The 14,744-nt window shown below is 36.9% G+C and overlaps 1 protein-coding gene across 3 annotated transcripts in view; it reads right to left on the reverse strand.

The window, feature by feature from the left end:
* LOC140726402 (calnexin-like) overlaps positions 1-14,744 on the reverse strand; it is a 52,643-nt gene that overhangs the window by 14,317 nt on the left and 23,582 nt on the right. For all 3 annotated transcript variants that reach the window (XM_073042736.1, XM_073042734.1, XM_073042733.1), the window contains 5 exons: positions 7,012-7,204; positions 4,965-5,154; positions 4,671-4,784; positions 3,541-3,697; positions 1,517-1,732 (listed from right to left, as the gene is read on the reverse strand). In XM_073042736.1, coding sequence (XP_072898837.1) covers positions 1,517-1,732; positions 3,541-3,697; positions 4,671-4,784; positions 4,965-5,154; positions 7,012-7,204 — 870 coding nt within the window. The remainder of the gene's footprint in view (positions 1-1,516; positions 1,733-3,540; positions 3,698-4,670; positions 4,785-4,964; positions 5,155-7,011; positions 7,205-14,744) is intronic.

The raw sequence follows: 14,744 nt of genomic DNA on the forward strand, positions 1-14,744 counted from the left end.
CGTGATATTATGTCTTATTTAAATTTAGAAAAGATCCGCTGCTCAGTCTTAAATTCGAAACAATCTTTTTATGATATTTGGGGACCTTTCCTAAATTACTTTTCCAATTTATAAAGTTTAACAGTGCACAGACTTTTATCTTCTCTTCTTAAGTGAATATGTTTTTTTTTCTAATTATCCATTGTCACCCATCAGCTTTTTTCTAAGCTAGTTGGTAGGGGGTTGACTTTTTTTTATATAAAAAATTTATTTTATGATGTAGGACTTATCTTTAAATTTTTGATTACAGAGTGGTATACCTTTATGTGTTATGCTATATAACATTTTGATCAATTTTATTACAATATATGAATGTACACAAGTTATGTTGAGATGTATCTATGTGTTGCACTCTGTAAATCTTGTTTTTTTTCCTTCTGAATAAAAATATTGTAAAAAGATACTAAGAATCTACAAAATTAATAGATTTATGGAATTAACGCAAAATACATTTTGGCATTATTCTGTACAATATCATATTAATTGGTATAATAATCAATTATGCTTTTGTCAGATTTAAAATGTGAATGAATACTTTTGAACTTCAAGGGCATAGACTGGCTAACATTAGTACACCTTCCAATCCAGGTGTATCTAATTTCACTTTTTTTGCAAAATGGACCATTTTGTCTGTCAACTTTCAGCAACACTTATTCTTCATGCAATTTATTTTCTTTACATTCCTTTCAGCTCTCACCAAATTCTAAGTCACCTACCGAACAGGTATAATTTAGAGTCAAACTAACAACACACATGTAGCTGGGATGTGGGAGGAAACTGGAATACCTGGGGGGGGGGGGGAATCACAATCACAGAGAGAATGTGAAGATACCAGCAGAAGTCAGAATTGAATCCAAGTTAATGAGCTGTGAAACATCAGCTTTACTTTGTACATGATCAAGTTATCCCAAATGCTTTATGGCTAATGCACCTTTAATGTGCTGTCACTATTGTAATGCCAATTGTGCACAGCAGATTTCTACTGGTGACTAGGTATATTTGTGGCATATATTAGAGGGTTAGAGCAACCTGGAACATGCGCAGAGAATGTAGAGTTTTTGCACTAGATTCATGGGCACAAAATCAAATGTCATGATGTACCCTTAAGATGTGTTTGGTGGTGGGATCCCATTGGAGATGGCTGAAGTTACAGAGACTATGCAGAGATGAATACATCCTGAAGAAGAAATGTATAATTTAAAGCAATGACCACACATGACTAAATCTTATTTCTGGCTGCTGCACATCAATACAAAAATTCCATGGATTTGGTCTACAATGCTAAAAAAGATCTTGGCAGTGTTATCATGCAGTCACTACAAAATTACACACTTAACAGGAATAATGAAGACAAATTCCTACTCCAAAGATAATTTTTTTAAAAAATACCCAAAAAAAGGTAAAGGAAAACAGTTATAGTGACTGGACATAAATAACACAATTTATTAACCCATTTCATAATATGCAGACGAGATACCTCATTTGCTGTAGCCACCATCTTCTTTAGACCCCAGCCATCAGCTGCCCACTGGTCAGAAACTTTCCTCTCAGCACATATGATAAAGTTGTCAAATAAAATGTCAGAAGTCATGGACCATAGTTCGAGACCAATAGCGATAATTGGAGTCATCTTGTAAGGTTGCAAATCCTCAAAATAATTAGGATTTTTTATCTTCCTCGGAGTCCACAATCCCTGTAGATTTAAAATTAAATAATGCAATCCAATCAGTTTTCTAGGGTCAAAGTACTCCTTTAAGTTATTGTTATGAAAAAAATTGCCACCTCTGCAAATAATGATCTAATTTGCTTGTAATGTGTTCTAGGTCAAATTAGACACCTGAAATGAGATGCTACTTGAACCCATCTTTAATCCAGTAACAAGTTGATCAACATTGTTTTGATACTTCTTGCATCCAGTACTTGTATGGCCCATACAGAGGCTTTGACTTATTACCAGATCATATGTACATTCACCCATTTTTCCTCACAACTTCCTTTCATTAGATGAGTTATTAATTTCCTTATTTTTAGATGCACATGTGGTTAATGGTCAAAATGGTAATACCTTGACTGCAAGGGGAGTTTCAGAAAACTAGTAGGTGATGAAATTTCAAGGCCTGGAAGGATTAACTAAAACTTTTCTTCATCCATATACAATTATAAAAGGTGGTTTCAAATCCTCCTCTGGGGTGAATTTCATTTATGCAGTCAACCAGACTTCCGCGTCATCAATTCAAATATTACTTCACAATAAAGTTCATGAGCAGGCACATGCTGGACTTTGACAGGAGTCTTGTCAAGATCCAGCATCCTTGCCGATGATATTAAATGCCAGGTTTTCACATTTTCTCCCCCAACTAATACTGATAACTGGGAGCTAAGAATGGAGGAAAATGGTAGCAGTTTTAAAAATGAAGGCCATTAAGCTTCTTGATCCAAATAAAAGGGAAAAAATAAATCACTAAAGCAGACATGAATTTTGTAGGCTAGTGCATAACTGCTCAGTGTTATTATATTGTTACACTATATGGACTACAAGTAAATGAGGTAACATCCTAGGTAGGATTCACTCCCCAGCAATTAAAAAAAAACTTTAAGTACAAATGTCAATGTTTCAGTATTTGCTTAATATAAAAAAGTACACATAATACTCAAGGAAAATAACAGGTTTAATCAAACATTAAGTCTTGGTTTCCCAATACACCAGGTCTCAGCTTCTTGAACCAATATTGAAATTACATGAAATGACCTGAGAGAGAGAAATGCTTACACTTTGACTTCAAATATTCCAGAACTAGAATTAGTAGAATCTGATTTATTTTGTGTCAATACATCTTATATACCTCTATAACCAAGACTGCAGTTACTGTATACAACTATTTTTGTATTACTCTGATTTTTTCATTATGATGCATTATTCAAAATTCACTCTTAAAAGCAAAGCGCTAAAAGCTAAACAAGTGTGCTCCAACAGTCAACAGCTGACTCTTCAACTACTTGGCTAATATTGAGTAATATTAAAAAATGTTCTGTCTCATGGCATGCTCCCTTACAGGCTGTGAAAATAGAAATGCATATGAAACCTGTAAACCACTATGCTTTTAAAAAGTATAAAGCACTTAACCCATAGCTCCCAATTTGTGAGAGCACTTACATCAAATTATCCAATTAAATTTAGGAGTGGTCTGAATAAGGTTTTTGCCAGAGAACATAAATATCAGTGGGAAAATAGACTGAGTCAATTCTCACATAACAAAGTATGCTATTGTACAAGCCTTGAAATAGAACAGTGGCCTATACAATAGGGTGCAATTATCCCAACCCAAACACCTTAATCTAATCATTCAAGAATATTTAACTGACCTCAAATTTAACACTGCCCGATTCCTTGCTTCTTTCACAACATTCAGCACATCAAAATGAATATCTTCTACTTTCACTTCCCTTGCTAAATGTTAAAACTCTGCAATGTCAAATGCCAGGAAAATTTCCTTTTCATACCTGGTAGTTGGGATTGTCAATCATAGGTGGCTTCCATTTCCCTTTGTAGTTAGGATTACTGATCATGGGTGGTTCCCAAACTCCACATCCAGGTGCCTCTTCACACTTTGGATTAGGTATCTGGGGAGCTTCCCACTCGCCATCCATTTCTTCGTCCCTGGAAATGGAAAGGATGTGTATGACCAAATACAAACAACTATATTTTACTGTGATATTTCATTTCTATACTTCAAAAAGAAAAAAATAAGTAAACATATAAATTAGTCTTGGACTGCACAAACATCTTAACCACTTTGGAACTGCAATATTCAGATGTCAATTTTCTGCCATTGCAATCTTGTCAAATAATGGCATATCCTACCCTGCAAAATACACATCTAAACCCCTAAAGATGGGGTCACTGAAGGATTTTACTTGAAAACACTTATTTCTACCTGGACTTACAATATATGCTGGCAAGCAAACAGTCGTGCTGCTACAACATGCACTTTTAGAGTTGGAACAACATTAGTAATGTCAAACGTTATAATCAATACCATCTGCAGTACACTTCCCCAGTACCCCAAGTACTGAAACGCATCTAGCATTCATCCATGCAATCTGTACATATAACAGCTGGAAAATCAAACACTTCAATTCTGAAATTAAAACAAAGTGTTGGAAATGATCAGCAGGTCAGGTAACAACTATAGAAAGAGAAACAGAATTAAAATTTTGGGTAGAATACCCTATATTAACATTGGGAATGAGGAAATCAGTTAAAGGAAACAAGCAGATCGAGCAGCATCAGCTTCTCTTTTCACAGATGTTGCTCGATCAGTTGAGTGTGTTTCCTCCATTCTTTGTTTTCTTTTAATTAGCTTGGTATATATTATTTTTGAGATTTATATCACTATTTTCATGGTCAACATTAAATATTCACACAAAATAAACAGTTCTACCCATATTTCCATAAGTATACTTAAATGAAGTAGTAATTTTAACCAAACAGTACAGAAGTGTACACAAGTCAATCACACACACACACAGTGACTCAACTGTGGAAGAACCTTTGAAGAATGCTACTTTCTTATACAGGACATTAAATTTCAGAGCAACTAACCCAAATCAAATGCTTAAAACAAAATTACCAGTCCTCTGGTTTTTCTGCATTGGGATCAGCAATGTACTCTGCTTCATCGTGAAGCCATCCCTCTGGTTTAACAGCATTTGGATCAAGTATCTTTGCTGGTGCATCTTCATCCCTGAAAGAAGATCTGGTATTTTGAAGTTTGAACTGCAGAAGTATTCAAAATTATGTAACATAAAATCAAACTGCAAATGGGTAAAAGTGCAGAATGTGATACCACGAATACCTGATTAAAAATATCAAAATAAACATTAAAGTAAAACATTAGAGAAATTGCCCAAAAGACTGTACTCACCAGTCTTCAGGCTTCTGTGCATCAGGATCAGGAATCTTTGGGGTTTCGTCCCAGTCCTCAGGCTTCCTATCATCAGGGTCATCTATTTCTTTAGGGGGATTAATAGGTGGAGTCATGTCCTCCAGCAAATTTCCCTTGCTAACAACAGTTTGGTCAATCAAAATCTCAAAGGTGTTGTCTGGATTCAGCACTGAATAAAAAGTAAAAACTGATGTTAATTCAAAGAGCACAACGCAGTCACATAATGATCCCTGATCATTTTACTTCTTAGATCCAGCTAATACTATGGAGCTATATTGGGTGGGGGGTTGTGTGTGGGAAGAAAATTGTTCAGTCTTGCGCAGTCAAGAACATGTTTATATTTTTGAAAATTAATGACAGAAGCATCTAGGCACAATACTCAAAGCAAGAAACATTTGAATTTACGTGCACTATTTGCTACAATACTCATCTCCTAATTTGACCATGACGACAATAATTTTAAAAAAGAACAGTCTTCAGTTTGTGCTTTCTCCTCTTCTATAATAATTTGTTCTTGATTACTAATTGACATCAGAAGCTCAATATATGGTTGAATTATGCATATTATAAACATTCATTTGTAGGGAGGGGGAAAATCAGATGTAGAATTATTTGCAATTATTTTTTTCAGATTTTTAAGAATATATGCGTACCTTTTAATCCTATCCATCTGCAAGACATGTGCAACTGGAACAAAAGATTATGGAGGGCATGTTGTTCTTCACTGGAAGATGGGCTACATAGACAAGGCAAAATATTATCCAGTAGGTGGAGTACAAGGAACTCAAGAGCATTTGATTGGCATTTTCAAGGGTTAGATATTTTGTTCATGGATCTGCTGCCAGGCAATTCAGTCGTACCCAAGGCAGCCTTAAAAGGAAAGCTTAGCAGTATTGAGTACATGAAGAAAACCTTCACCTACTTCTTAGGGGTCTAATTTCTTTAGAATGGCTGTACTAGGAGCCAGGTCTTACTGAAGTTTGGGTGGTAGGAGAAATCAGAGGAACAGACTAGGATATTGAATTGTCTATATAGCAGAGAGTTCAGGACGAGGACAATATTTCTGAAAGTTACCAGGTGGCAGTTGGATGGATGAATATTTAAGTTACTAGCAATTGTCTGTGATAAAGGGATAGTTTAACAAGGGTCAGGTAACTAAAACTACATTGTCACTATATACAGTCGGTGTATTGTTCTCAGATCCATTTGGGAGGTCCCCTTTACACACAGAAACAATTTTCACTGGTGCAGCTTTCGCACCCACTAAAACTTTGAGAATTTCATTGTTTTTTGCGAAAAATGCTATGTACATCCAGGCTCCATAATGTATTCACAAGTAGAACCACCAAGATGGAAAAAAGTGGACTTCAAGGCACGTGCACCCTGCACTGATTTTAGTAATTCTCTTTCCATCAAGTTTGTCATGCAATTTCCTGATGAAGATCTTAAAATAAATTTCAAGTTGAGTACTTGTATCTGATTTCATGAGTGGAGAAGGCTTTAGTTTGTATGGAATGCTAAATGAATAAATTATATTTGTCTTAACATGAACAATTCCCTTCCAAAATACTTGATGCATCTTTGTCATCACACCTTATTTTTGTCACATTTTTAACATTATATACAATTGCAAATAACAATAAAAAAGTTTCAACAATTCAGATGAGAAGACAACATCCCAGATAACTGCCTTGTCAAAAATATTTTGCACATCTGAGCTTGTGAATGGAGGCATTAAAAAGAGACATAATTCAAATAAATTAAGTGATACTGACCAATATTGCATTCATGGATGACCAAGCACCATCATTAATTACCTAAACTTGATTTTCTTCTCCCACCCCACAAATGCATCTGCATTAACATTAGATTTAATTTCCTAACTTTTTGACATACATGGACAGATAAATACAGAACAGTACCGCACAGAAACAGGCTCTTTGGCCCACACTGTTGTGCTGAACCAATTAAATTATAGAAAAAATACATGAATAATCAAGGGAAGTTGGTAGAATTTATATAGCACCTAAAGTATACAAGTGCGTGATCTTGTCTGTGTAGAACTTCTTTAGATCTACATCAGGACGTTTAGCATGCTTTTCTTCATACTCTCCAGTTATAGGGTTCTTGTGTCTGAAAATAAAGTGTAATTTGTAGTCTTCGCCACATTTGTCTGGTCCAAACATTATTGTATATGGTGTTTTATCAAAGAATTCTTCCTAGAGAGAGAGAAAAGCAGAAAGCTCTGTTTAAATTTTATAACAAGAACATTTGACATGTCAATTCTCTCATATTAGCATAAATTGCCAATTAAATCTGATACCATCCATACCAACAGTCAGCTTTGCCTCCCAAGACTCACTTTCAACATACATCAGTATATTGTAATTCAAGGTACAGTATTAAGGCTCTTTTTGTCAAGATCAAAAACACCAATAACCATCTCCTTAAACTGTCAAAATTAAAACATTTTCAAAAAATTTAGTAGCAATAAAATTGTGGCAAGCAAGCACAAATCAGTGTCCTACAACACCCTAGCTGAGGAATTTTCCACTGTCACAAACATAAAAGATAACAAATTCATAACCAAGACATTCTCATGTTAACATACAACAAAATTTAATGGAATTAAATATTTAGGCTTCTTTCACAAAGAGAAATAAGAATGCAAGACAACAGAAGAAATAGTGGATTATAGTCAAGTAACAGGAAAACACATTACAATTGATGACACTGCTGCAAACAGAATATAAACCACAAATCAAGTGTGTGCATGTAGAATCTTATTTCTCAGAAGTCAGATTTTGTTGAAAAGCATTGACATGTTATTATTAATATGGAAATCCATAAAGAGCTTCCCAAAATTGTTAACTGTCATAATATTCTAGAATGAGTTAATCTTCACACACAAATCTTGTCCTTAGCCTCTCCACAAGAGTTAAAATTACTGCATCCATGTATGAATTCCCTATTAATGTTCTGTGACCACTTATTTACTGTTGAACAAATTTAAACCAAAGTGCTGCAAATACCCAAGAGATCAGACATTACATGAAACACCAACTTAATGCTTCAGGTAAATGACCCTTTCTCCAGATGTTTTCAGACTTACTAAGTGTTTCTGCCACCTTGTGTTAGTACCCTGCAAACCGAACAAGATCCTCATCAACAAGTTAAATTCTTAATATTCTTGATTTAATTTCTCACAAATAAAATCTCCTCTTCTTTCTTTACCATTTTTGATTCGGTATTAAACTTCCTCCTACTTCCTGGGTTCATTCCTTAAATTTAATTGAGGTACATCATTAGTTCCACCATCTACCAATATTCCTGATATGCTATTGCCCGCACTGCTAGTTATTAACTTGTACTTCCCATACCTTGTTACAGTTACACAATATGAAACATAGATATGCAATATGTGAAGTGCATCCAGGGAACCAGAATATAATTCTTAACCAGAACAAGATGATAGCTTAAGATCAGTAGAAATTGATCTTAGTCATCTATATTAGTAGAATGGGAGAAATTTGAAATGAGAACATTCACAGCTTTCAGCTTTGAGCTCAAGAGACAAAAAAAAAGAATTTTATGCTAAGAGTAAAAGCTAGAAAAATTCTCCTAGTTGTAATGGTTCATTTCTTTAACCTTTAACAGATGATACAGAAAAAAGTCAGTTAATTATCACACTGGTGTTTGTGCATCTTTGCTATATACAGGCTGACTGTTATAATTTTCCTATTTTTCAATAAGGACCAAGTATTTCAGTTAGAAATGCTTCAAACAAGAGATCATCTAAGATTATGACAGAATTTACTTTGAACTTTTCCCTTTATACTCCATTTTCCTCAAATTAAAATTTACTATTAAGATAAGTAAAAAGGGAAAGGTATCAACTTTCAAATAAACAAATCTTAAATCAACTAAGAAAAACAATTTACAAAAATATACAGAGGGGAAGTTTGATCTGCTGGGCAAAGCACATTAATCTCTAATAAGCATGCATGCCTGTAAGATGTTTTCCAAATTATTGGATTCACCCAATTAGTCTCCCAACAATTAAAAAAAAAGTAGTGCAAGAGTATTATAATAGATCTCTCAGTGAATCCAGCATGGGATTCCAAAGAAGAGTGAGCTAGAATTGATACATGGATTTCTACCATACTCTATTTTTGAGGAAATAAATAGAATCAAAGAAACTGCTTCATAGTGAAATCCAGGCTGGTGCTAAGCTATGACCTCCGTTGAATTGTAGCTCAGATTTGGGTTTTAATTTGTTTTTTTCCAGGCTCGCAAGGATGGTTTTGGGGACAGAGAGGGTAGGTAATGGTCAGGTTAGGGTCTAGGGACAGGGATGTGGGAGAATTTGAGGTTGGGCCGGAGTCTAAGCCTCTGCTTTGCATTAGACCAGTGATACAGATGTGGGACATCCAAGGTCATCATTGCAACTTAGATAATGTTCCAATGACTCTCTGTTCAAGAACTTGAGATTGTGTGTGTGCGCGCACCCTTAACTTCTAGTGGAGTCATCAGGGTGCCATCATGACAAGCTTTTTGCACCTATCTTTTTGGTGATTGCTCATCGTACAGCGTGTCTTAGGCATCTGAAACCTGACAAAGCCCATCCCTCTCCAGGTTTTTTTTTAAAAATGAAGTTGAGTTGCTACCTCGACACTCAACCCAGGCACGGATGGAGAGCGTGCAAGGGAGCCAGCAGAATTCAAACTTGGGACCTCTCGCCCCGAAGTCCAGTACTGATGCCACTATGCCACCAGCCTTGTGACTGGGGTCCCATTGTTGTCAAGTTGAGAGTTTGAGGCATAGTGTTCAGCGATCCCTGTCTTGGGATCAATACAGAGAATCTAATTAGAAGGTGAGCCCCACTGGCCGGGACAGAGTCCACGTAAGCTGGAGGCCAATCCTGGGGTTGAAAGACTGTGTACGTGTGTGGGTAAGAGGGAGGAATAGGGCTTGTTTTTTTGTTTCTCGTGTTGTGTTATTCTCCTGACGATTGCTGGCATGCTATGTTGCTGACATTTATGGGCTACCCCTATAACACTCTCAGTGTTGTTGTTAGTTAACACAAACAACGCATTTCACTCTATGTTTTGATGGACACATGACAAATAAACTTACAATGCCTATAAGAAGTAGTCACACCCTCTTCAAAGTTTTCATGTTTTATTTTTTAAACACTGAATCACAGTGGATTTCTTTTGGCTTTTTTTTGACACTGATCAACAGAAAAAGATTTTCATGTCAAAGTGAAAACACATCCCTACAAAGTGATCTAAATTATTTACACATACAAAATAATTTATTGCAAAAGTATTCACCACCTTCAAATCAGTATTTAGTAGATTGGACCTTTAACAGCAATTACAACTTTGAGTCTGTGTGGATAGGTTGCTAGCAGCTATGCACATCTGGACATTGCAATTTTTTCCGCCCATTCTCCTTTACAAAACTGCACATGGGGATTGTGAGTGAACAGCCCTTTCAAGTCCAGCCACAAATTCTCAATTGGATTGCGGTCTGGACTCTGACTTGGCCATTCCATGACATTAACTTTGTTGCTTTTAAGCCATTCCTGTGTAGCTTTGGCCTTATGCTTGGGGTCATTGTCTTGCTGGAAAGCAAATCTTCGCCCAAGTCACAGTTCTCTTGCAGACTGCATCAAGTTTTCCTCCAGGATGTCTCTACATTTTGTTGCATTCATTTTACCCTCTACCTTCACAAGATGCACCATGCTTGACAGCAGGGATGGTGTGTTTTTGATGATGTGTGGTGTTCTCAGCGTTTAGCCTGATGGCCAAAAAGCTCTACTTTAGTTCCATCAGCCCATAGAACCTTCTTCCAGCTGACTTCAGAGTCTCCCACATGCCTTCTGGCAAACTCTAGCTGAGATTTCATGTGAGTTAATTCCCCACCCCTCAAACAGTGAGTTTCACTTTGCTACTCTCCCACAAAGCTGTGACTGGCAAAGCACCCAGGCAACAGTATGTGTACTCTCTCCCATCTCAGCTACTGAAGCTTGTATCCAATTTCTGACTTGTGTTTTTCAATAACCTTTTCATGGAGTTGCTTGGAGTGCTCTTTTACCTTCATGATGTAGTTTTTACCAGGATACTGACTCTCCAGCAGTTGGAACTTCCAGATATAGGTGTATTTTTACTACAAGCAATTGAAACACCTTGACTGGTCACAGGTTTCCAAAAACAGATCTCCATTTAACTAATTATACGACTTCTAAAGCCAACAGGCTGCACCAGTGATGATTTGGTGTGTCATATTAAGGGGCGGGGGTGAATGCTTGTGCAATCAATTATTTTGTTTTATATTTGTAATTAATTTAGATCACTTTGTAGAGATCTGTTTCAATTTGACAGGGAAGAGTCTTTTTCTGTTAATCAGTGTCAAAAAAAAGCCAAATTAAATGCACTGATTCAATGCTGTAAACAATAAAACTTCCAAGGGGTTGAATACTTTTTATAGACAGTAGAAACCTCCTATACAATCCTAGTAGTATGGATGTTTAATGGGACTGGACATCTGGGAAAGTGACGGCCTGATGATATGAGGTGTCACTCAGTATTAGCATGGTAGAAGGCAGCTCAACCAATAACAGGAGAACCTTTGAGGCACAAGGCTCAGATTTAAGTCATTATAACAATTTAGAAGGCTCCAATACTAAACATTAAAGAATACGACTCACATCTCCCTAGAGGTCTGAAATTTTACAAAACCATTCTGCTGAATAGCCAGTATTACTTAACAAGTTTCCAAACTGCTGTTGTTCTTTCAGCTCACAAGCTTCACTTGGCTACCATATCATGATGTTTCGCTAACATGAGGAAATCTGCAGATGCTGGAAATTCAAACAACACACACAAAATGCTAGTCGAACACTGCAGTTTTCTTTCAGTTAGTCCTGACACAGGGTCTCAGCCTGCAACATTGACTGTACTTCTTCCTATAGATGCTGCCTGGGCTGCTGCATTCCACCAGCATTTTGTGTGTGTTGTATGACATTTTGCTAATTGCCCTTTGCAAGGTTAAATTAACAGCATCAACTACACTATCCCACTTGATCTTTATTATCTGATATTGTTTAGTCAAATATAATTCATCATTGCAAAACCATGTTGTGTCTTTTTTTTAAAAAAGTTGATGTTTGCTTTCTTCCATTTGCTTTCAAAAGCTTTGTGGTCAATCACATGTTGGCCAATTACTACCAAGTTTATAAATTCTAAGTACTTAGAACAAAATGTGCAATATTTACAATTCTCTGAACCTTTAGCACCACCCCCACATGAGGACTGAAAGACTTGTGACCAGCAAACTGGGAAGCAACCCACCTGGATCAAGGACAGAGCTATTTGAAGGTACTACTGTTAACACAACTTGATTCAATTGTCTTGCATCTTCACATTGAGAGAGAGCGAGAAAACAAAAAAATCGGAGGTTTTCATTTTTAACAGAAGTCTTCCCCATCTCAAATTTATAGAAACTTCTCCCAATACATCATCATTTTACATCTCTAAATTGGTCACAGTGCTCCTCTAAAAATTCCTTTTACTATTAATACTTCTGTAGAAAACTTATGGATTTCTTTTCAAGTTTGCCAATAAACCACTTGCACATCCACTCTGTTGTACTCATTATCTTTATCATTTCTCCAATGCTTTACTTGAAATGTTTAAGAGTTCAGAATCAGGTTTATTATCACTAGCATGTGACGTGAAACTTGTTAGCAGCAGCAGTTCAATGCCATACATAATATAGAAGAGAATAAAAAATAGTAAGTAAATCAATTACAGTATGTATATTGAATAGATTTTAAAACGAAATACTATATATTAAAAGTAGTGAGGTAGTGTCTAAGGGTTCAATGCCCATTTAGGAATTGGATGGCAGAGGGGAAGAAGCCATTTCTGAATCGCTGAGTGTGTGCCTTCAGGCTTCTGTACCTCCTACCTGAAGGTAACAGTGAGAAAAGGGCACGCCCCTGGGTTCTGGAGGTCCTTAATAATGGACTCTACCTTTTTGAGACACCACCCCCTGAAGATGTCCTAGGTACTTTGTCGGCTAGTATCCAAGATGGAGCTGAGTAGATTTACAACCTTCTGCAGCTTCTTCCAGTCCAACATACCAGACACTGATGTAGCCTGTCAGAATACTCTCCACAGTACATCTATAAAAGTTTGAGTATTTTTGTTGACATACCATATCTCTTCAACTCCTAATAAAGTATAGCCACTGTTGTGCCTTCTTTGTAACCACATAGATATGTTGGGACCAGTTTAGATCCTCAGAGATCTCGACATCCAGGAACTTGAAGCTGCTCACTCTCTCCATTTCTTAACCCTCTACGAGGATTGGTATGTGTTCCTTTGTCTTACCCTTCATGAAGCAAGTCCACAATCGGCTCTTTCGTCTTACTGACGTTGAGTGCCAGGTTGTTGCTGCAGCACCACTCCACTAGTTGGCATATCTTATCACCAGCTGAGATCATACCAACAATGGTTGTATCGTCAGCAAATTTTATAGATTGTATTTGAGCTATGCCTAGCCACACAGTCGTGTACAGTCCGCCCTCCTTATCTGCAAGTTCCACATGCGCAAATTCAACCAACCACGAATCGTGAAAACCCAAAGTACTCTTCCAGCACTTGTTGTTCGAGCATGTACAAATTTTGCTTGTCATTATTTCCTAACCAATGCAGTATAACAACTATTTTACATAACATTTACATTGTATTAGGTATTATAAGTAATCTAGAAATGATTTAAAGTATATTGGAGGATGTGCGTGGGTTATTGTGGATCGGGATCAAAAAAAAAAAAATCAGAAGTTCTCTTACCAAGTAAGTTGGAACAGGAACATCGGTATTATTTACTGTCAGTTAGTCAAATGTTTGTCTTAGTATATAGTATGCACTTTACCTTTCTGTTCATACAAAATGCTTAAGAACAAACGGTTCAGCGCCGGGCTCAGGAACAGAAGTTCCCAAGTTCGATCCAGTAACAGACTGCTCTCCACCGTGCTGGGTTGATGTGAAGGATCAAAAACCCAAAACCCAATAATTAAACCAATACGTTGCTTAGTAATAATTGTAGCTTTTATCGGGGCAGAGCCTTTCTCACTTTATCCTTTAAAATTGTTCCGATCGTTGACCGACATAGCCTAACACTTTTCCAATGACCGATGGCGTTTCACCCCTTTCCGATCACTTTATTTTCAATCGTGATTATTTTTGTGAACAGAAACACTGCGGATTCAGTGCTCTGCTGCCGGGTCCTAATGTCCACTGCACTGAGACAGGTTAAATAAGATCGCTGGGTCCCAAGGTCCACCGCATTGAGACAGGTTGATAGCATCTGCATTTTTTGGTATCTGCGAGGGGTCCCAGAACGAATCCCTTGCGGATAAGGAGGGTCAACTGTATATATAGAGAGAAGTGGGCTAAGCACACACCCAAGGTGCACCAGTGTTGATCATCAGTGAGGAGGATGTTATCACCAATCCACACAGATTGTGGCCTTCTGGTTAGTAATTTGAAGATCCAATTGCAGAGGGAGGTACAGTGGCCCAGGTTCTGCAGCTTCTCAATCACAGTTGTGGGAATGATGGTATTAAATACTGAACTATAGTCAATGAAAAGCTTCCTGACATAGGTGTTTGTGTTGTTCAAGTGGTCCAAAGCCATGTGGGGAGCCATTGAGATCATGTCTGCAGTTGAGCTATTGTAGTGATAG

This window comes from Hemitrygon akajei, chromosome 4 (assembly GCF_048418815.1).
Source record: "Hemitrygon akajei chromosome 4, sHemAka1.3, whole genome shotgun sequence".
In the NCBI taxonomy this organism is placed as follows: Eukaryota; Metazoa; Chordata; class Chondrichthyes; order Myliobatiformes; family Dasyatidae; genus Hemitrygon; species Hemitrygon akajei.